This window comes from Zootoca vivipara, chromosome Z2 (assembly GCF_965207765.1).
Source record: "Zootoca vivipara chromosome Z2, rZooViv2.hap1.1, whole genome shotgun sequence".
NCBI classification, from domain to species: domain Eukaryota; kingdom Metazoa; phylum Chordata; class Lepidosauria; order Squamata; family Lacertidae; genus Zootoca; species Zootoca vivipara.
Window position 1 is genome coordinate 19,355,402 of NC_142585.1, and position 20,901 is coordinate 19,376,302.

The window sequence follows — 20,901 nt, forward strand, 5'->3', positions numbered from 1 at the left end:
TGTGTGTGTGTGGTTTTTTAAAGGATCCTAGGCTTCAAAGCCTAAAGGAGTCAAGGAACAGAAAGAGGGTGTGTGTGTGTGTGGTTGTTTTTTTAAAGGATCCTAGGCTTCAAAGCTAAATTCTTAAGGAAATCAGCCCTGAGTGCTCACTGGAAGGACAGATCCTGAAGCTGAGGCTCCAGTATTTTGGCCACCTCATGAGAAGAGAAGAATCCTTGGAAAATACCCTGATGTTGGGAAAGATTGAGGGCTCTAGGAGAAGGGGATGACAGAGGACGAGGTGGTTGGACAGTGTTCTCGAAGCTACGAACATGAGTCTGACCAAACTGCGGGAGGCAGTGGAAGACAGGAGTGCCTGGCGTGCTATGGTCCATGGGGTCACGAAGAGTCGGACATGAGTAAACGACTAAATAACAACAACAACAAAGGCTTCAAAGACTGGTGGAATTACTTTTTTTTCTATTTGCTTGCAGACGTTTGAATTTACATTTCATTTCCCCTCCTTTATTTCCAGTCACAGGGGTAGGAGGTGTCACTAAAGAACAGAGAGGGTGCAAATACATAGGGTGTTCACAAGCCCCATTGAAATGAAAAAGAGCTCCCTGAGGGAGCACCAGAGTGTTCCTGCAGAGGGCCTTCCCCCCCCCACCCAGAACTCACTGTAACTCAGTTCTGGCACCTCGCCATTGCCAAGAAGACTAAGAGAATGAGGGGTGTGTTCAGAGTTGGTTCCGGCACCTCCTTTTCTAGAAAAATAGCACTGTCCATATTTAAAACAAAAGGCTTTCCCCAAATATTGTTATAGTTTTAATTATTAAATAAAATACTACTTTGTTAAGGATTGGCTAGGGCTAAATTACAATTCACAGGATTCTTTGGAGAAATTCATGTGCCCCGAATGTATGGTGTGAATGTGATCCCAGTTTCCATTCAGTTGAAGATGTTGGGGATGATTAGCCTGGAGAAGAGCCAATTTAATACCCATTTTCAAATATCTGAAGAGATGTCACATAGATCAAATTTGGGGGTTTTATTGCTCCAAATTATAGGGCCCAAAGTCAGGTGACTGAAGTTGTTTTACAGCAGAACAGACTGCCTCAGCAGTTGTGGAACTCTTCCTCCTTCGACATTTTTTAGCAGAAGCTGAATGGCCACCTATGTACCTGGAACATGACCCAGCCCCCTTGAGCCCATTAAACCTCTGGACAGTAGGAGCCTAAGCTGTGCCAGCCCACCAACTGTGACCCTGCTGACTTTCCACCATGAAATGCCACAATGGGGTGGCAAACCAGGATTTTTCCTGCATCAGCAGAAGATTCGACCAGATAAGTCTGATTACAAAAGGCCTCTTCCAGTGAATAAACCAGTGAATTGTACTCACCTTAATTTGCAATTGATGTATTTACCAATAATGTACATTGAACTCATAAATAAATAAGTCACAACCTTTTTTTTTAGAACAGCAACAACATACTTCTATGGCCAAACTTTAAATTTTGTGCAAAATATTTTTATTTTCAGATTTACAGCTCTTGGCATTCAGGCCTGTTAAACACATCCAGAGAAGGAAGCAGGTGCTGCTGGATTTTGCTCATGAGCGTGTTTGGAAAATAAGGTTAAAAATGCAGTTGGAAGAGCAAATCAATCTGTTAAACACAGCAGCCTCTCCCTGTTTTCAAAACTCACATTACGTAGTTTTATGTCAAGTCAGCTTCCAGATGTTACATATACTGAGCTAGAGTATTTTTTTAAAAAAAACACAAAACAAGGACTAGGTTTCCACATCAGTGTTGCTCTGGATAGTGTTGCTGAAGGCCATTGAAACCAGGCAGTTCTTCCTCCTGTATCTAACTTGGTCTAGTTTGGCATTCAGAAAATGATAGCAATATGATAAGAGCAGAGTGATGCCCTTCTGTTGCTGCTGGACTACAATTCCCATCAACCCCCCCCAACAGGGGTGGTCATGAATGATGGGAGTTGTAGTGCAGCAGCAACTGGAAGGCATCACTTTGCTCCAACTCCCATCATCCCAGCCAGCATGGCCAATGGGAAGGGATGGTAGGAGTTATGGTACAACATCTGGAGGTCACCACAGGCTCCCTATCTCTGATTTAACTGCTCCACTTAAGTCCTATCTGCACTACGCATTGAAAGAATCCTGGAAACTGTAGTTAACAAGTGCTGAGAGTTGTTAGGAAACCCCCTATTCCCCTCACAGAGTTGCAACTCCCAAAGTTCTCTGGGGGAAAGGATTGATTGTTAAACCATTCTGTGAATTGTAGCTCTGGAAGGGAGAAGCCATGACAGTTTAAAGTGGTATAACACTGCTTTAAATAAAATAAAAAAATTCCTTCAGTAGCACCTTAAAGACCAACTAAGTTTTTATTTTGGTATGAGCTTTCGTGTGCAGTGTGCATGCACACGAAAGCTCATACCAAAATAAAAACTTAGTTGGTCTTTAAGGTGCTACTGAAGGAATTTTTTTATTTTACTTCGATCCAGACCAACACGGCTACTGCTTTAAATGTAGGTGCAAATGGGGACCTATTCATAATATACTCACTTATTTTACATTTCTAATCCCTTGCCCCCAAATACTTTGGAATGGGAAAAGGAGATAACAAAGCCAACTTCACAAAGCCCCAGTGATAAAAGGGTCTGGAAACCTTATGAATCTCCTTTATTGTAAGGAGTTGAGGGAGTTGGGTATGATCAGTCTAGAGAAGAGAAAACTGAAGGGTGATATCACAGCCATCTTCAAATATCTATAAGGCTGTGATGTGGAAGATGGAGGAGCAAGGTTGTTTTCTGCTTGCTCCAGAGGTTGGGACCCAAACCAACAGATTAAAGTTACAATAAAGGAGATTCCAACTAAACATTAGGAAGAACTTTCAGACAGTAAGAGCTGTTGGACAGTGGAATGGACTACCTCGGAAGATGGTGGACTCTTAATTCATTGGTTTTTAAACAGGTTGGATGGCCATCTGTCAGGGAACAGGGATTCTTTAGATGTGATTCCTGCATTGCAGGGGGTTGGACTAAATGACTTTTGGGGATCCTTTTCAACTCTGTGATTCTATGATCCTATAATTCTACGAAGCCATTGAGCTCAGTCCACCTCCGCTTACAACAGACAGCTCTGACCTTGTTCCCATTGGCAAGTTCTCTCTCATTTGGTAGCAGACTTAATTTTGTGGATGGCATATGGGCTGGACTCCTTGGGTATCCAGATCTCATCTCCCTCGTGGCCCATATGGTCTGCTGCTCCTTCCAGGGCCGCAGTGAGCTCTGGCCCGAATATATTGTTGGAGTTGCGGTAGGTGCAAGTGAGGCGGCGGAAGGAGGAGTCGGAGGAGCTGTCGTCGTGGTTCTCGTCATCCTGCTCATTCTGCAGCTTGGTGGTCTCCAGCTCTAAGCTTTCGCTCAACTCTGCAGCTTTGAAAGCCTCCTTTAAATCCTGGAGGAAGGCCACTTTGGGTGCAAAGAGGAGGAGGAGGAACACCAGGCCTCCCGAGACTCCGCACAGGAAATAAAAGCCCACCTTCTCAGGGACGCCTGCAAAGAAAAAGAAAAGTAAGACTCACAGGGGGAACGCCAACCCACATTCTCCTCCCTTGCAGAGATAGGGTGCTGAGAGGGAGGGGCCAATAGCAGAAATGGTGTGGTTTGGGGTGACTCAGCCTCCTGAACATGGCATCGGCTCCAGCCACCCTCTCCTCCTCATATACTTAAGTCTGCAGTTTAACTGGAGGAAAAGAGAGATGGATTGATAAACAGAGAGGACACTTCCAATTTATTGTGCACTCAATGTGACTCATACATGCAAGTTTACAGCGCCTGCATCAGGGATGAGGAGCCCTCCAGATGTTCTGGACTACATCTCCCATCAGACCTAGCAAGCATGACCCGTAGTCAAGAACGATGGGAGTTGCAGTCCAACAACCTATTAGAGGGCCAAAGGTGCACACAATGTTGTTGTCATCAAAATGCCACACCCAGTTTTTACTTACTGCAAAGCTGCAGAATTGGCAACTCTGGATTAAATGGGGGGGGGACACAACATGCAACCCCTGCCCATTCATTCCAGTGGGCTTTCCTTCTGCAACTCTAGGATAATATCTTTAAAGAGGGTGGGGGTTGCACTCACAGAAAAGGCATCCCAAAAGATCAAATATTATATGTGAGATCCATGATGGGTTCACCCTTTTCTTGTAGTTTTATTTTAAGGTTTCAGTTCTTACTGGACTGGGTGAAGTGCTGTTTCCTTTTTCTAAATCCCCCTCCCCATCGGAAAGCTGCTAGCAGTCTTGCTGTGGTGAGAAGATGGGGATCTCTATTGTCCCTGCATTTCTCCAGTGAGACTAACAGGTGCTTCAGATCTGGAAAAGGCTGGGTTAGGAGACGTAGGCAAAGCACCTTTCTCCTAGCACTGCTGAGCTGATAAAAATAGCCTAAAAGAGCTGCTTAACAGTTAAGGTGACCATCGATCCTGCTTTACAGAAAGCAGTCCTCTGTTTTCAGGACTGTTAGGAGGACAGAACACTATGGCAAGATGTGTTGCAATTCTATTTCAGCTATAACAGTCACTTCTACATCAGAATCTATAACACATAATTTAGTATGTGCATGCAAACCTTTAGCCCTCTCTTTTTTTGGGAGTGGCGCATTTCCTCTGTTCTGGCAGTAACTACGTGCCACCCCCAATTACTGCAAAGGTTGGGAGACCCATTCACAGCTTTGCCACCCGCATAATGTTCGCCATGGCCCTGATTAGCCTGGTTTCCCTCAGCATCCCAAATCTGCCCATCTCGCACACCCAGGGAAGTCAGACATACCCCAGAAAAGGGCAAAAGTTTCCAGAGAGCTAGTAAATATCATCAGATTTTCTTGGAGCCTGGAAAGCCTCGGCCCAGTGTACCAGCCACCTGCAGCAAACAAGGGGATAGCACGTTCTTACTGACAAGGGTTTCGGGAGAGAAGGGAAGCCTGCCTAACAGACGTTCAGCCTTAAACTGCATCTCCTTTATCATGTAATCTATGGGACTCACCATCACAAAGAGGAAGGGCCAGGGCTCAGTGGTGAAGCAACTGCTTTGCATGCAGAAGGTCCCAGGTTCATCCCTGGCACCTCCATGTGGGGCTGGGAGAGACCACTGATGGAAACCCTGGAGAGGTGCTGCCAGTCAGAATAAATAATGCTGGTCTAGATGGACCAATGGTCTGACTCGAGATAAGGCAACTTCCTAGGCTTTTAAGTTGTAGTGACAACAGATTTATTACCCATGTTTATTAACCATGAGAGCTCAGTAGAACTTCCATGTCCAGAGGCAGTGAACATGTAATAGCAGGTGGTTAGTAGGAGCTGTCACCCTTTTGGTGAGCTTTGGCCTCACCTCACTCTCACTTTCTCTGCTTCCTATTTACTTCTGCCGACCAAAAACGTTTCAAGGACCAGAAGGATGTTATTCTCACGTGTGTAGCCATTTCTATCCCACCCAACCCTGTTTTTAGCCACATAACAGCCTTTGAGGTAGATTAGCCTGAAAGTGCATGAAGAGACTAAGGTCCCTTGGGGGAGTTTCAGGGCTGAGTGTGGATTTGAAACTGGGTCTGGTCTCTCTGACCCCATTCCAACCGCTCTAACCAGTACACCACACTGCCCCTTGCTTTCACGTGAAGTCACAAGAATGAATCTCAGAGTCCTCTGCTCTGCTATGTGACAGGTGTGCATTCTGAGGATGAGGTGGTTAAGTTATGTGGCATCCAGATATTGAACCATCATCTACAGAAAGGTAGGGCTGGCTGTAATCTGGAGTCAGTCAGTGTTGATGATGATACCAAGAGAGATGGACCAAAGGCCTTATGCAAGGCTACTTCCTATGCAAGGCTGGCCTTCCCATTACACAAAGGGTGGTGGGCACTTCAGGCAGCAGGAGCAGAGGTGGCTTCCCCTGGCTGTTTCTCCTACGCCTCCCAACTGCTCCCCTCTGTTTGAGGACAGAGCTGTGTACACCACCCAACCTGTCTTGCCACAACTTTAAACTAGCCTGCTGCCACTGATGCAATGGAGGGCATTGCAACATCAGCAGTGTTGCAGTCAGATTTATCTGCCAACCCAGTTCACTTCTGCACATGAGATGAGAAATAGGCACTAGGTATCTTGTCCCGTTGAGTCAAGGGGCAGACTGTTCTGGGCTAGGCCCAATGCAGTGCTTCCTGTCCTCTGGTCCTCTCTTTCATGGCCAGCTGGCCTTCACTCTCCTTCCCTAAACAAAAGTTACACCTGATGATGCAAGGGCCCCCGCCCATCACCACTATTGCTTCTTTAATATACTTTAACTGGCTTCTAGGTGCTGCTTCTATCCATGGTTGCTCATCTCACAGTGTTAACATTCAGGATAGACTCACTGACACAGTTTCTGCTTGTCTCTTGCCCCTCACAAATGAGCATGGGCAATGAATTTCCCTCTGAACACGGGGAGATTTTGGTGAGCCCAAGTGGGATCTTGAGCAGTGAGGGAAAGTCGCAGGAGAACAAAGATGAGAAATGGAACTGATAACAACTGAGAAGAGTAGTGGGCATGGAATTGGGCGAAATGAACCAATTTATGCTGGAAATGTGAAGAGATTGAAGGGACACGTGGTGGGGTTTTAAGAAAGCCAAAGGGTATTGGGAGATGATATACTCAGAACTTTAAAAAAGATGGTAAGGTTCTCATTTCTCAAAAAATGGAGATGTTCTTATTGAGAATAGTAGAGGGTGAAATACCCAAGAAAGTACTTAGTTCCTTCCTCTATGCAACAGCAGCAGCCAGAATAATTTATGCCCAAAGGTGGAAGGACAAAAATAGTCCCACAAAAGGAAACTGGCAGAATAAGCGAATAGAATACTCGGAGTTAGCAATGTTGACTGCAAAGATAAGAAATCAGGATGAGTTGGATATAAAAGAGGAGTGGGAATACTTTAGCGAATATTTAAAGAAATATAACAAGCAGATAAACTTCCAAGTGGGGTTAGATATATGCCACACTTTTTTTTTCAAATTCTGATTGTGAAAAGTTAAAATGCGGCTTATATTTGGGACCTTACACCACCGGCAAAGAGGTATGGCTCCCCACCCCACCCCCCAGGAAGCACCCCAGGAGCCCAGCTGTCCACTGATCCAAAGCCTCCCCCAAGCTGTCAGATCGAAAGGGGAAAGGGGGGCTGCCGGCAAAGCGATGCAACTCCCCCTCCCCCCCCCAAGAGCAGCCTGGGAGCATGGAGCAGAGGCGTGCAGCCAATCCACCACAGCTTATATTCAGGTATTGTCCTGTCCCCCCTCCAATTTTAAAGGTGCAGCTTATATTTGGAGATGCAGCTCAACAAGGTTCAAATAAGACCCCTGGGGAACACAAGGCTTGTGTCCTTTCAATACAGTGAATACTACGGTAGGGGGAGAAGCCAATAAAGATGTTCTGGGTGCTATTAGGCCAAGCCAAGGCACTTATCTGATAGAAAGGAAAGGAACATGCTTTGTCCCTCGGGCTTTCCGTTCTGCACACAAAACAGGCTCAGAAAGCCCTTAGTTTGTTCAATAGGGAATCTAATTAACAACTGGGACCCGCAACAAAATGCTTTATTGAGCGTTGCAACCAATTACTCCCTCCAAACAGAACACTTAACCACCACTCATCTTCCATTTGTATTATTTGCACCTACTTCATGGCTACATTTTGGAATACCCATTGGGTTGTTTAGGAAAGGGGGGTTTAAAAGTTTTTTGGGGGGGGGGTTTAAAAGTTGCAAATCTCACGGTTCTGCTTATCATGCTGAAAGCACACTCTTTCTTCTTTGTGGCTCCAGTTAGGATACAGTCCTCTCAGCATTCACCACCTGAGACCATTATCTGCAGAAGGGATTGCCTGCCTGCCTTAGTTGGATTGTGGTGGTAGAGGATTCTACCAGCAGATTCTAAATGCAGAGCTTTACTTGTGATTTGGGTACAAGCAGGATACTTACCATGTGTGTAGTCTGAGATTAAGAAAGGGTCTTCTTGGGAGTTGCGGCCCACCTCTTCCAGCAGCTGCCTTGGCACTAAAAAGGGGAAGAGGAATCATTGTTTGTGATTGGGGGTGGGGGGTCATGGTGGAGGTTTTGCTGCCAAGTTTCATAGGACTGCTGCCCATTTTATAGTTGCTACTGCGTGCAACAGTGAATGCTTGCGCATGAAGTAGCACACTGGCGGTGTGTTTGTGAAACAGCCATATACACAAGGCACAAGGGGTGGTATTCAACCCTTTATCAAGAATAAACCTATTAAAATCAATGAACCTAACTTACTCATGTTCATTAATTTCATTGTTCATTAATTTAATTGAATACCGCCTTTAGAATTTAACTAGGCAGACTATGGCTTGATAAATAACATAAACATAAACATAACATAAACATAAACATAACATAACATAAACATAAACATAACATAAACATAAACATAACATAACATAAACATAAACATAACATAACATAAACATAAACATAAACATAACATGGCTGCAGTCAAGACAGACTAAATAAAGCAGATTATGACACACTGAACTTAAACTCATCAGATCAAAACTATTCTAAGGAGAAAGACAACACCATGTCTAACAAGAACAATCAAGCAACACTTAGATTCAAAAATACAAGCAACAGCAAGATTAAACTTAAAAGTTTTATCTTAATGAAAAGGAACTACCAGTATAAAGATTTGGGGGTTTGGGTAGACAAGGGACAGTTGGAATAGTACTGGTAAATAGAAACACACAAATAAAATAATTGCTTCCATCTAGAATTATTTAATGTCACTGCTTGTCAGAGAGAGAAACAGTAAAGTACAAGAAGCACATGAAAGAACATGTATTTACTTCAATAAAAGGTAAAAAGGTAAGGTAAAGGACCCCTGGACGGTTAAGTCCAGTCAAATGCGACTATGGGATTGCGGCTCTCATCTCGCTTTCAGGCCGAGGGAGCCGGCGTTTGTCCACAGACAGCTTTGCAGGTCATGTGGCCAGCATGACGAAACCACTTCTGGCGCAATGGAACACTGTGAGGGAAACCACAGCGCATGGAAATGCCATTTACCTTCCCACCGCAGCGATACCTATTTATCTACTTGCACTGGCGTGCTTTCAAACTGATAGGTTGGCAAGAACTGGGACAGAGCAATGGGAGCTCACCCCGTCGCGGGGATTCGAACCACTGACCTTCTGATCAATAAGCCCAAGAGCAGGCATCCCCAAACTTCGGCCCTCCAGATGTTTTGTACTACAATTCCCATCATCCCTGACCACTGGTCCTGTTAGCGAGGGATCATGGGAGTTGTAGGCCAAACATCTGGAGGGCTGCAGTTTGGGGATGCCTGCCCAAGAGGCTCCTGAATGCCAGTTGCTGGAAACCACAGGAGGAGAGAGTGTTGTTGCAGGCTTTCCATATGCATCTATGTGGCTGCTATGAAAATAAGATGCTGGAATAGATGGACCACTGACCTGATCCAGCAGGGCTGGTCTTAAGTTCTTATGCCAGTCATGATGGCTGTACACTACCTACTACAGCATCAGAGGATTTCTGAATTCCAGTCACTGGAAGACAATGGTGGGAGAGGTCTATTGTCCTTGTGTCCTGCTTGTGAGCTTCCTCAAGGTATCTGGGTTGGCCACTATGAGGAACAGGATGCTGGCCTAGAAGGGCCTTTGACCACAGGGATTTTTTGTGGCAGTGGCAATTCTTATAAGTAGGAGTGCCATCCATATCTTAACCTGCAGCTCTGTTAAGCAGCTAAGCGTTCTCCTGTCCTTCTGATTTCTACAGTGCCAGTTTTCCAATCAAGCACAATTTGATACTTTTTTTTTTCTTCAGGTAGCTTACCGCAAGTATAGGAGACTCTCAGCTGTTTCTTCACTCCAGGGAAGCAGGGGTCTCCGAAAGTGGCTTTATCAGCAACAATGGTGCAGTTCTCCTTCTTGTGACACCTCCGGGAAACTCTCCTCAAGGCATCAGGAGCCAGACACACTAAAGCATAGACACAGCACATTCAGTCCCAAAGAACGGTGGAGAAGTGCCACAACTGGCTTCAGTTCAACCACAAACTTAGGGCTAGGAAACAGCATAAGGCAAGTAGGTTAAATCCTGCCTTCCCCGACCCCCCACCCACTACAGGCCTGACAATCACCTGATATCACACCTCTGAAATTTCATTGTGACAAACAGCAGCATTCTGAAGGTTCTCTTCCATTGTGTAAATTTAAATGGCCTCCATCAGTATGAAGGTTATCTCTCATCACTTAGGCTCTATTACTGGTGGCTTCAGGTTTTGCAAGGATCTTGGGCAATGGCGCCCTTCTCCTCACTTCTGTTGCTGCTGCCTATTCACTGACCTCTTTGGCCTGAAGTCTACAGCATATCTACCTCCAAGCCACCTGTTTTAAGCAGGAACCACAGAAGTCAATCCCAGCTTCTGTTTGCATCCTGGAATGTCCCATTTTGTGGCCTGGCACTCACTCTGGCACAAGTCAGCAGGGTCAGTCCAGCGCTTTGGGATGGCCCAACTGATGAACGCCAGACTGCCAGACCAGAAGTCATGCCCCTTCAGGTGTTCCAATTCTGGGGGTGAAAATGTTGGAGGGTATGATACAACTGTCATGGGGAGGAGAGAGATGAGAGAAATTTGCTACTCCTTGCTCCCATAATTTTTCTTCTACCCAGAAAGGTGAACAGAGAGAAACAGCAAGGAGAAGAAGCTCCTGTAGGTGGCATTTGGCCCCAGATAGAAACCAACCCCTGGTGCCAGGTTCTCAGATGGGTAGTATAAATTATTCACCTTTGGCCAAGGTGGGGAACTCTTTCTGGTTAGCTTAGGTGCCCCAATCCCTGTGGGTCTTTTTGATTGGTGGATAGGGCTGCCCTTCTGTCAATCACCTTGCATCACAATGGCTTCAAGCGGAGCATCTTTGCCTGTGTGATTTGAAATCAACCCATGCGGGCAACGGCACAGGGCACTGCCGGTGCCACCTACCTACTGATGTGCTGTGTCTACAAACCCAACATTTGGCAGGGAGCAGCATATTTACCTATTGTATGCCACAACAGATGCAGGGCAGGTGGTGTGGCATGACTGAAGCAGTCCCTGGGCCAAATGGGGAGACCAGCCAGACCCGCCACAGATTTCTTGTGGCTGGTATTCAGTAACAAGTCTGGTACACCTGTTCAAGACCACATTTGTCTTTGAGTGATGCAAGCAGTATGAAAAACTCAGCAGGTGAGTGAGAGATTGGGTGCTAGGAGGAAAAGGGGCACTGCCTAAAATTGGAACTCTCACATGTTCAACAGCCACCACCTCTGATCTCTATGGAAGACCTGCCTTTCTCCAACAAGCTTCCAAGTGGAGATCTTTATCCCATTATGTGATGGATCAGTAAATGTTACTACATATCAAATTGCTTTTAATTGTTTGTATGTATGGGATTGTTGTTTATGGTCTTAAGTAAGGAATTGTTCCTAATTGTTTTAATTGCTGATGTTTGCTTGTTTTCATAGTTATAACCCTCATATATATATATATATATATATATATATATATATATATATATATGACGCTATACAATGTGTAAGAATAAAATTTGCAAAAACTATCCATAAAAGACATCATTTTAGAAACAGCAAAAAGAAATCAAGAAATATTGAATGTTTACAAAGAAAATGGAAATTCATATTGCAAAGTCCTGATTAAGGAATATAGTTTTCAGAAGAATGGTTCTGGCTAAACATCTAGTGGCAGGAAGTTCTACAGGACAGAGGCTGCCATGCTAAAGGCTAAGTCCCCTGTGAAGGCCAACCTAACCTCTAAGCCATAGGGAGCCACAGGAAGTTCCCCATCACCATTAGACGATATCAGTGATTGGGGTTGGAGCATAAGAAATGAGGTAGTCCTTAAGGTACTTTGAAATTACTTTAAGATATTTTGAGGGGAGCATTTCAGAAATGGAATCTGGTAAAATAAAATTGATCTGCTGCTCTTAATCCTTTGGTGATTGCTCAAGCTCCAGAAGCTCTTAGCTTTGCCCTGGGAAATTCCAGGCCACCTCCATTTCCCTTCATACCTATGTCAGGTCCCGTCCTGTTCACCGATTCGCATTCTGGCTTTCCTCGCAAAGGCCTCCCATAGATGGCAGAGTAAATAGCTAGGATGGACTTGTTCCGGCACTGCAGTCTCAGTTTTTCGTTTTCACACACAGTCTTGAGGCGATGGTTGGCTGGGACACAGGGATGGACAAATCTGTCAATTTCAGTTTCTCTGAAATTTTTCGTTTTTTCCACTCACCCATTCTTCACATTTCCACATCCAGTGCTTTTTTTTTCTAAAAAAAAATGTTTAGGGGTACTCTCATTTTGACTCAAGAAAATCACTATTTTATAGTTCAAATCGGGGGAAATAAATATGGTAAATGGACAAAAGTACAAAGATTCACAAAATGTTTAGGGGTAAGGATTCCCCCCCAGGAAAAAAAAGCACTGTCCACATCCATTTGTGATTCACCAGTATTTTGGTCTCCTAATATATGCATGACTGTGTGCAACTTTCCCTATTATAATGCATTTTTGCATGTTATTTTCACCAATTGATGCAGTTTTATGCACACATAGATACATTATTTTTCAGTTTATTCGTGCTTTTATCACAATATGTGCATTTTTGTACACATTGCTTGACTGCGGACTGCTTAAATAAGAAAAGCAAATGTGACTTCAGAATCATAACCTGCTGGCACCAATAAGCCCTGGCCTAGTTAATGCCTTGTTCAACTCACTCACCTGGTCTGCATTTGTAGGAGACCACCAAGTACTTGTGCGTACCTGGGCACGGATCAGGGCCGAACACATGGCTATGAACAGAGAAATGACACCATCGCTGGTCCTGACACTCATCCATCATTTTCTGTAGGAGAAAGAGAGGCTTTAAAGTAGTACCAGAGTTAAGTTCTTTGTTCGAAAGGTGATCACTCGTGCCTAGGAAAAAACTTTGCTGTCCTGGTACCCCCCAGATATTTTGGACTACAGCTCCCTTACAACTCCCATCAAATTCCAGTGCAACTCCCCATGCAAGTCAATACCAGGGACATCCGGTCCCATTTTGCCGCCTGAGGCAAAACAGGAAGGTGCCACCCTGCCATGGAAGCCTCCTGCTTGAAGTCACTCTCACTGGGGTTGTGCAGTGGTGCTGTCGTCATTGGATTCTGGTGAGCTCTCAAAATCACATGAGATTTTGACGAGGTCTCGTGAGATTTAATGGTGTGTACAAGATCTCGCCAGGAGCCGCCACCACTTCTCTGTCAATGGTAGAGGTGATGGGATGGGCTGAGCACCTGCCCCTTGCCTCATAGTTTTGGCCATAGCCCAAAAGCAGCTGCAGGGCTAGAGGTTAGCAAAGGACATGTGTGGGTAGAAGCATCCTCTCCCATGTCCCACTGACCTTCAGAGCACCCACATGGGAGATCCATTCCAATCTCCATAAGCAGTGTGATATTCTGGGGGGTTCCTGGTGCTTTACCCAGGGGGGGTCTGTGTTTCCCTTTGGATAATGAGGCACAGGGGAGACTGTGGTATCTTTCTGAAATATGGTTTATTTACACATATTTACAACCTGAGTCTACTGTGGAGGGAGTTCTGAGTGGGGTTACCATATTTTTAAAAAGTGAAAATCCGGACACCAAAGTTGTTGAGCTTTTTGAGCTGGGGGTGGGGGGGACGGACCACATCATAACACTGCTTGAAAATCCCCTTCCCCGGTTGGTTGCTTACTGGTGACTGGCTTGCCTCCTGGAGCCCCCGTTGACTCGACAACCGGAGCGAGAACAGCTGCCGCTGAGAGCTGCCTCGGCTACCTCTCCCCACACTACTTTCCTTCTTTTCTCTGCCCCTCAAACTCCCACCCTGCCCCCGACCCACTCCCTGCCTTCCTCTGTTCAATTTGCTCAATAGCATGGCCCAGTGGAGAGCAGGCACTGCCTTCCCCGGGTTCGGCCTCAGCATCTTGCTTGGGAGCCTCCTGTCCCAGACGCTGCCTCTGAAAGGCAAGTGCAAAAGTTGAGCTGAGGCCCCACATGCCTTGTCTCTCCCTCAGCCCAGCAAAGCCTGTCTCTCGCCTCAGCCACCACGCATACTGAGTGCTTTGGGCAAAATAAAAATAAAAAATCCTTCCAGTAGCACCTTAGAGACCAACTACGTTTGTCATAGGTATGAGCTTTCATGAAGAAGTGTGCATGCACATGAAAGCTCATACCTATGACAAACTTAGTTGGTCTCTAAGGTGCTACTGGAATGATTTTTATTTTGACTGCGTCAGACCAACACAGCTACTTACCTGTAACTAGTGCTTTGGGCAAATTTGCCTTCTTTTGGAGCTTATTTTCACCACTTTTGGAGCTTTATTTTTCAAAAAAAAAATGTGTCATTGCCATACATCCAAGTTTTCCCAGACCACTTTGCATGAACTGGAAATTCCCCCCAGATGCAATTTTCAAGGTCAAAATCCCGGATATGTCTGGGAAACCCTGGACGTATGACAGCCCTAGTTCTGAGCATCTCATCCCAAGCAGTGCCAACTTCTTCCAAAGGCAGCTGCATCCCTCCCCTGCTGCTTGCCTTTCCCCAAGAATGGTCACATCCCACCTGTTCTAACCTAGCTAACCTAAGCCCTGGTACACAGAGGGAGGCCCCACTCACCTGCATTCTCCCACCTGTTCTTTGATGCTTTGTTATGCTAATGGATCATTACCTCCAGGCTCTTACCTCCAAAGAAATTGGGTTGAACTCTATTACCTCTGAACCCATGCTGACATCACAGAATTAGTGGTTTCTGGTCTAGAACAGAAATCTGACTCAATTAGCCTTCACGCATGCTAATTAAATGATTAACAGGGACTATCACAACTAAAATACAAACGTGGATGTCTCTTAAATATACACATCTACTTAAATTCTAATGACGAAAGAACAGTTGCCAATTGCTAGTCTTCAGCCAAGCACTAGATGGAGTGATGTGCTTTTAGAAGGCCCTGCAGCTGCTCATGTTATCTCTCCTGACTAGATCAAAGCCTGTTCAACTCATGACGACCCAGCAGTCCAAACAGCCAGTGGTGCTGTCAGGGCAGAATTTGGGGGCAGAAATCCAGGGGCCCCATCGGAGGGAGGTCTGGCTTAGCTCATTTTGAAGTACGTGAAGGAATGCACATTGTCATTATGGAGTGTCCCCTTCCTTGTAAACCCATTAAGCCCAGAGCCTAAAATAAACTAACTGCACCACTGCAAATAGCTTGTTTCCCAAGGTATTGTGCCCCAAGAACTCCTTGATCATTGCACTTATAGACAGGCAGCAAAAACAACTGACTTATCGGATACTGCAGATTATACATTCAGCATAGCTGCCAAGTTATCCCTTTTTTTAAGGGATTTTCCCTTATGCTGAATAGGCTTCCTCGCGAGAAAAGGGAAAACTTGGCAGCTATGACATTCAGAGAGTCGTCTTCCCTGTAGGACCAGTACTATGAGCCTACCCATACAACCTCTCCTTAGGAATGTCTTTTAGTGAATCTGAAGAACATAAGAACAGCTCTGCTGGGTCTGGCCAGTGGCCCATGGAGTCCACATTCTGATATCACAGATGCCAGCCAGAAACCTATGGGAAGCTGGATGTGAATACAACAGCTCCCTCCTCACTTGTGATTCCCAGCAACAGGCATGTAGAGGCATTCTGCTTCTGACCGTGGAGGTAGGACTGGCTACAGGAGTGGCTATTGACCATTGGAACTGGTGGGGCAGGGAGACCAGCAGTAGGTAGAGCTAGAGTCAATGACAGGCAGAGGCATCCCCATGACTGCTTGTAAGTGAGATGGCAGGAGGTAAGGCTGGCTGAGGTTGGTTGGGCAGCACCTCATTTGTCCTCATCAGCCAGCTTCCATGACTGGTAGCCATTGGTAGCCTTATCCTCTTGCCCAGCACACTGAAATGCTTTGTTCTATCGTCTGCATTTTTGGCCTATTCTTGTTGACATCAGCTACTCCTGTAGCAACCACATTACAGCTGCTACTTGCGGCCGTTTCATGAAAGAAAGGAAAAAACCCACTTAGAAACCCCTTCTGCATGGGAAAGGAGAATACAGTGCTACCTCCATGCTGATTATCACATGAGTGAAAATCACACATGTTGTGTGCATGCAATGCTAAGGAGACATAGTGTGAGCTATGCAAAGAAGGAGTTTCCTGGTGATAGCAGTGAGTCAGATCCTGATGCAAGGTTCTGAATTACTAGAGCACAAGCCTGCTTCTCAGGCCTCCTCCCCACCCTTCCCATCAGACCCACTCTTTGCCAAATGAATTGTGCAAATGAGGAAATGCCTTGACTTTAATCTTGGATAAACATAGCTGGCTGGCTTGCTTACTGAGCAAACTTCATTAGTTCATCTTGGATGGGTTTTGTACTCTAAGCAGCCAGTATATTGTGAAGTAAGTAAGTGGATGAGTCCATCAGTTTTTATTTCTTTGATTTCTTATTTTTCCAACTGCAAGTTCGTTTCACTGAATTTCCATATCAGTCTGCAATTATTATTTATTTCAAAAAAAAAGTCCTCACAGATACTCATCTATATTTTAGTGGATAGGTGTCCTAATTTTTGTGAGCATTTTTAAAAATAAAAATTACATCCTACCATTCTTCCAAGGAGCATAGAGTTCACCCCCTCCCCCTTTTGTCTTCACAACAACCCTATGAAGATTAGGCTAGACTAAGAAACAGTGACTGGACCAAGGTCACCCAGTAAGCTTCATGAATGAGTGGGGATTTGAACCCAGGTTATGGTCCAACACTCTAACTGAAGCTCATTAGGTAACCTTGAGCCCTTTTGGCCAGGTCTATTCTGATTTTAGACGTGGAACATTCCCAGCCCTACCTAAAGAAGCTGGGGGCTGAATTTTCTACCTGCAAAGCAGATATTCTACCATTGAGCTGCAGCCACTTGATAAAAAGGGGGGGGGACTTGCACATTACAGTACGATTTTTAAAAATAGCATGTTAATTTCTGCTCAGGCAAGCAGTGCCCTAGTTCTCTGTTATTAATTCTATCAACACATTTTTTGTGCTGTTCTATGTAAATGTTTTAAGAGGGACCCAGGTGGCGCTGTGGGTTAAACCACAGAGTCTAGGGCTTGCTGATCAGAAGGATGGCGGTTCAAATCCCTGCAACGGGGTGAGCTCCCGTTGCTCAGCCCCAGCTCCTGCCCACCTAGCAGTTTGAATGCACATCAAAAAAGTGCAAGTAGATAAATAGGGACCGCTCTGGTGGGAAGGTAAATGGTGTTTCCATGTGCTGCTCTGGTTCGCCAGAAGCAGCTTTGTCATGCTGGCCACATGACCCGGAAGCTGTCTGCGGACAAACGCCGGCTCCCTCGGCCTATAGAGCGAGATGAGCGCCGCAACCCCAGAGTCGGACACGACTGGACCTGATGGTCAGGGGCGCCTTTACCTTTTTATGTAAATGTTAGGGGCTCTTACCTGGTGGGCTGTGGCAGACACACAATCGGTGCTTTCCAAGGAGAGGTCTTCTGTGGTTGGGCATAGGTTTTGACTGGGCACTCGGCGTCCATAGAATGCAGAAAGGATACTAATGGAAGTTCTGTGGGGGCAAATTATTGTCATCTGCTCCCTATCACAGGCGTGGGCAGTATGGTTTTTCAAAATCTTCTGTAAGTAACCTGAGGGGAAAACAAAGCAAATGGGTTTGGGTGTCTCTGGAAAGAAACTAATGCTAAATATAAGTCTGCCAATCTCCTATCATTTGTAAATATAGAAATAAGTGAAACCATCCACTTCTGGGCCAGAACTGGCTTAGAAGAGCTAATTCTTTAAAACTTGAGTGTCCACCGATCTTCACACTCCTCTATCTCTTGGTGCCACCATCAAGAAATGTGATGAGTTCAGGTTGGTTCTTGAGACATTCATGATGTAGGAACATCAATTAGAGGGGGCGCCAGGTGTGCATTCTCTGCACCTGCAAAAGCTTTGAGGTGGTTACACAGATTCATTTCCGATCAGTGCATATGCTGCAACTTCCTGCTGAAATCGCACAACTTTTTATACCACAAATGTTCTGGCTTATATTGGTCCCACTTTTGCTGTGCTATAGCCCTTCTAGACAGCAATAATATGGTAGCATTGGTGAAGCATCGCAGAAGAAACTAAAGCAGAATAAGCTCACTACTAATGCACTATTATTGTGCTCATAACATCTTGCCAATGTGATGGCCTCCAGATGGCACCGGACTACAGCTCCTATCATCCCTTACCATTGGCCATGCTGGCTGAGGCTGATGGGAGTTGGAGTCCAACTCCATCAGCAGCACCTGAAGTGCACCACATTGGCCATCCCGACTTAAAATGTTCAAGAACGTCAGCACAACCACGCTGGATTCAGTCACTCTGCAGTCTGTTCTGGCCCTGTAATGGAGCAACAGCTTTATTGAAAGGAACCACAGAAATAACTGCTGTTGCAGCTTGATTTGAAAACACTAAATCCAGCATCATCCATAACTGGAAAACAAGTAAGATGGGAGTGAGATTTCGTGTTAGATGTTTCAGCTGGGTTTGAGGGGGGCAGGGTTCTAATGCAGTTTTGTTTTGACATTGTGGGTAAGTGGTGCAGTAGAGCAAGCACTAAAAGAGGCAGAGCGCAGAGACTATGATTTCTCGTGGATGCTATTTGCCTACCCTCTGCATGCCAAATAAACAAGCTCTTCTAAAAGAGAAACCTACCAAATGAGTGGGGCAGACAAAGAAGTGGCTTGCAATAGCATGCATTTTTAGTTTGAAAAATGGCAAGATCCTTTCGTCATGACCACCCAAAACACCAAAGAATTGTGAGGAAGAGCTTGAATCAAACAGAAATTTCATCAGGTTGGATGTTAAGCAAAAGGGGAGGGGTGAGAAAATAGCTGGCTTGCTATTAGAATCATAAAATTGCATGGTTGGAAGGGACCCTTGCAGCCATACATGTCTGCATTGAGTTGATTTTAATTTTGTACAGTCTCAGAAGAGGTGTGTCTATGGGGATGTAACTATGATCACATTGGTAGTCATCTTAGCTATTTCCAGAAAGGCAGCTGCCTTGGTCTGTTGCAGCAGAAATAATGCATACTATAGCACCTTAAACTCTTTGTTGTACTTAGTAATTTTTGCTTTTTGCACGGAGTTCTTTCATTTAAGGCAGCCCTAGAGTGATTTCCTTTAAGGCAGCCCTAGAGTGATTTCCTTTAAGGCAGCCCTATAGTGTAGTCCTGGGAGTAATTTAAGTTCTAGATTCACTTAGAAACCCCAAATGTGACAAGGATGTAGTTATGGGGTATATAGGGATGAGGAAAGAATGCATTAAAATTAGGAAGATGTACATATCTACACAGTGCTTTCAAAGGCATTTGAAATTTTTTTGGAAATGAGCTGAATAATTCCCCTCCTAGATTTATGTCAATAATACTCCAAGGCTGCTCTTCAAATGAGGACCAGCAAAATGTCACCCAGTTTTCTTTTTAAAGTCTGGAAGAAAAACTTCCTGATGGTAGAGCAAAATATCTCAGAAGGTGGTGGGCTCTCCTGACAAGGAATCTGTAATTTCCTGCAATGGGGGTCTGGGCTGGATGACCCATAAATTCTCTTGGAACTCTGTGATTCAAGGAGTCATCAATCAATAGTCTAAGACAAGCATGTCCAACAGGTAGATTGTGATCCACCAGTAGGTCACTGGACGTTTGTGGTAGGTCACTGGTAGATCACTGGCTCCCCCAAAAGAAGCTCAACAACTTTGGTTCCCCCTAAAAAAGCTCAACATAGTTGCCCTGCACACACCCCATGGGATTTTCTTCCTCCCTAAAAAAAAGCTCAACAACTTTGACCTGAACCCTGAAAAGGGGGTAGATCACTGCCAGTTTTTAACTCCATGAGTAGATCGTAGTCTCTTGGGAGTTGGCCACCCCTGGTCTAAGAAAAAGGCTCTTTGAGTCAGCCTTTCCACTTTCCCCCTTGCTTTCTTCCCACCTCCGCCTCTCTGCATGGAACAGAGATATCTAAGATCTTGGGTGTACGGTTAGTGGAAGCTGCCTTCCTTCCACAGCCACTGCCTGTTAGGAGACAGAAGTCACAGCAGGACAGATGCTGGAGAAGAGCCTCCCTCCTCTCAGTTTTAGCTCATCTCACAGACTCACCTGAAAACTCGGGAGCTGCCTTCAGCAAAGCTGAAAAACAGAAGAAGCCCAGTACAATCCCAAACATCCGAAGCCAACTCATCAGCCAAGATCCGGGCATCGCATCATACACACGGTCCTGGTTTTCCTAATGTTGCCTGTCCGAGTGCTCCAGACTTAGTGGTCTCTCTCATCTGTTTCTGCTGCTGGAACTCAAATGCTCCTATTGTCCATTCACAATGAGCTGGTTCTTAGCACTGCCGGCAGTGCGGGTGTGTTTTCTAGTTAACCAAAAGAGGTCCAGTAAGTCCAATCAGGAACGCTGAGGCCCTAAGCCAGGGGTAGTCAATGTGGGGCCTGCCAAATGCTATTGGAATACATCAACTTGGTCAATAGCCGATAGCCCTAACAACGTCTGGAGGGCATTATTGCCCTGAGTTTAAGAGGCCCGAAAGAACGTGTATTATTCCAACAGAAAGGACAGTGAAAATAAAAACACTGCAGTAAACATTTATATCTGCATATATCCTGGGAGATAGGTGAGGATGCATCTTAAAATCTAGAAATCTAACTAAAACATGTCCTGCAATAAGTGTGTTTGCACGTGAGATGCTTTCAAAATTAAAGTACCATATATTAAAACCTTTAATGTAC

The 20,901-nt window shown here is 45.1% G+C and overlaps 1 protein-coding gene across 2 annotated transcripts; it reads right to left on the reverse strand.

Moving 5' to 3' along the window:
* Positions 1-1,494: 1,494 nt before the first annotated feature.
* LOC118084565 (protein eva-1 homolog C) lies at positions 1,495-20,506 on the reverse strand. 2 transcript variants are annotated; one of them, XM_035114204.3, is made up of 8 exons: positions 20,269-20,487; positions 17,570-17,769; positions 12,836-12,959; positions 12,124-12,276; positions 9,893-10,036; positions 8,003-8,077; positions 4,836-4,925; positions 1,495-3,555 (listed from the first exon to the last, which is right to left on the reverse strand). In XM_035114204.3, the coding sequence occupies exons 1-8, from the start codon at positions 20,366-20,368 to the stop codon at positions 3,170-3,172; spliced, it is 1,272 nt and encodes a 423-aa protein (XP_034970095.1). In that variant the 5' UTR covers positions 20,369-20,487; the 3' UTR covers positions 1,495-3,169. The 2 variants fall into 2 exon arrangements, with proteins under 2 accessions (XP_034970095.1, XP_034970096.1); XM_035114205.3 differs by lacking the exon at positions 4,836-4,925 and having other exon boundaries at positions 20,269-20,506.
* Positions 20,507-20,901: the final 395 nt, after the last annotated feature.

Coding starts and splice junctions, on each gene's coding strand:
- LOC118084565 (XM_035114204.3), bottom strand. CDS start 20,368: ATGCCCGGATCTTGGCTGATGAGTTGGCTTCGGATGTTTGGGATTGTA. Junction 12,277..12,835: donor CTCCTACAAATGCAGACCAG/GTGAGTGAGTTG, acceptor CCTGTGTCCCAG/CCAACCATCGCCTCAAGACT. Junction 4,926..8,002: donor AATCTCAGACTACACACATG/GTAAGTATCCTG, acceptor TGTTTGCTGCAG/GTGGCTGGTACACTGGGCCG.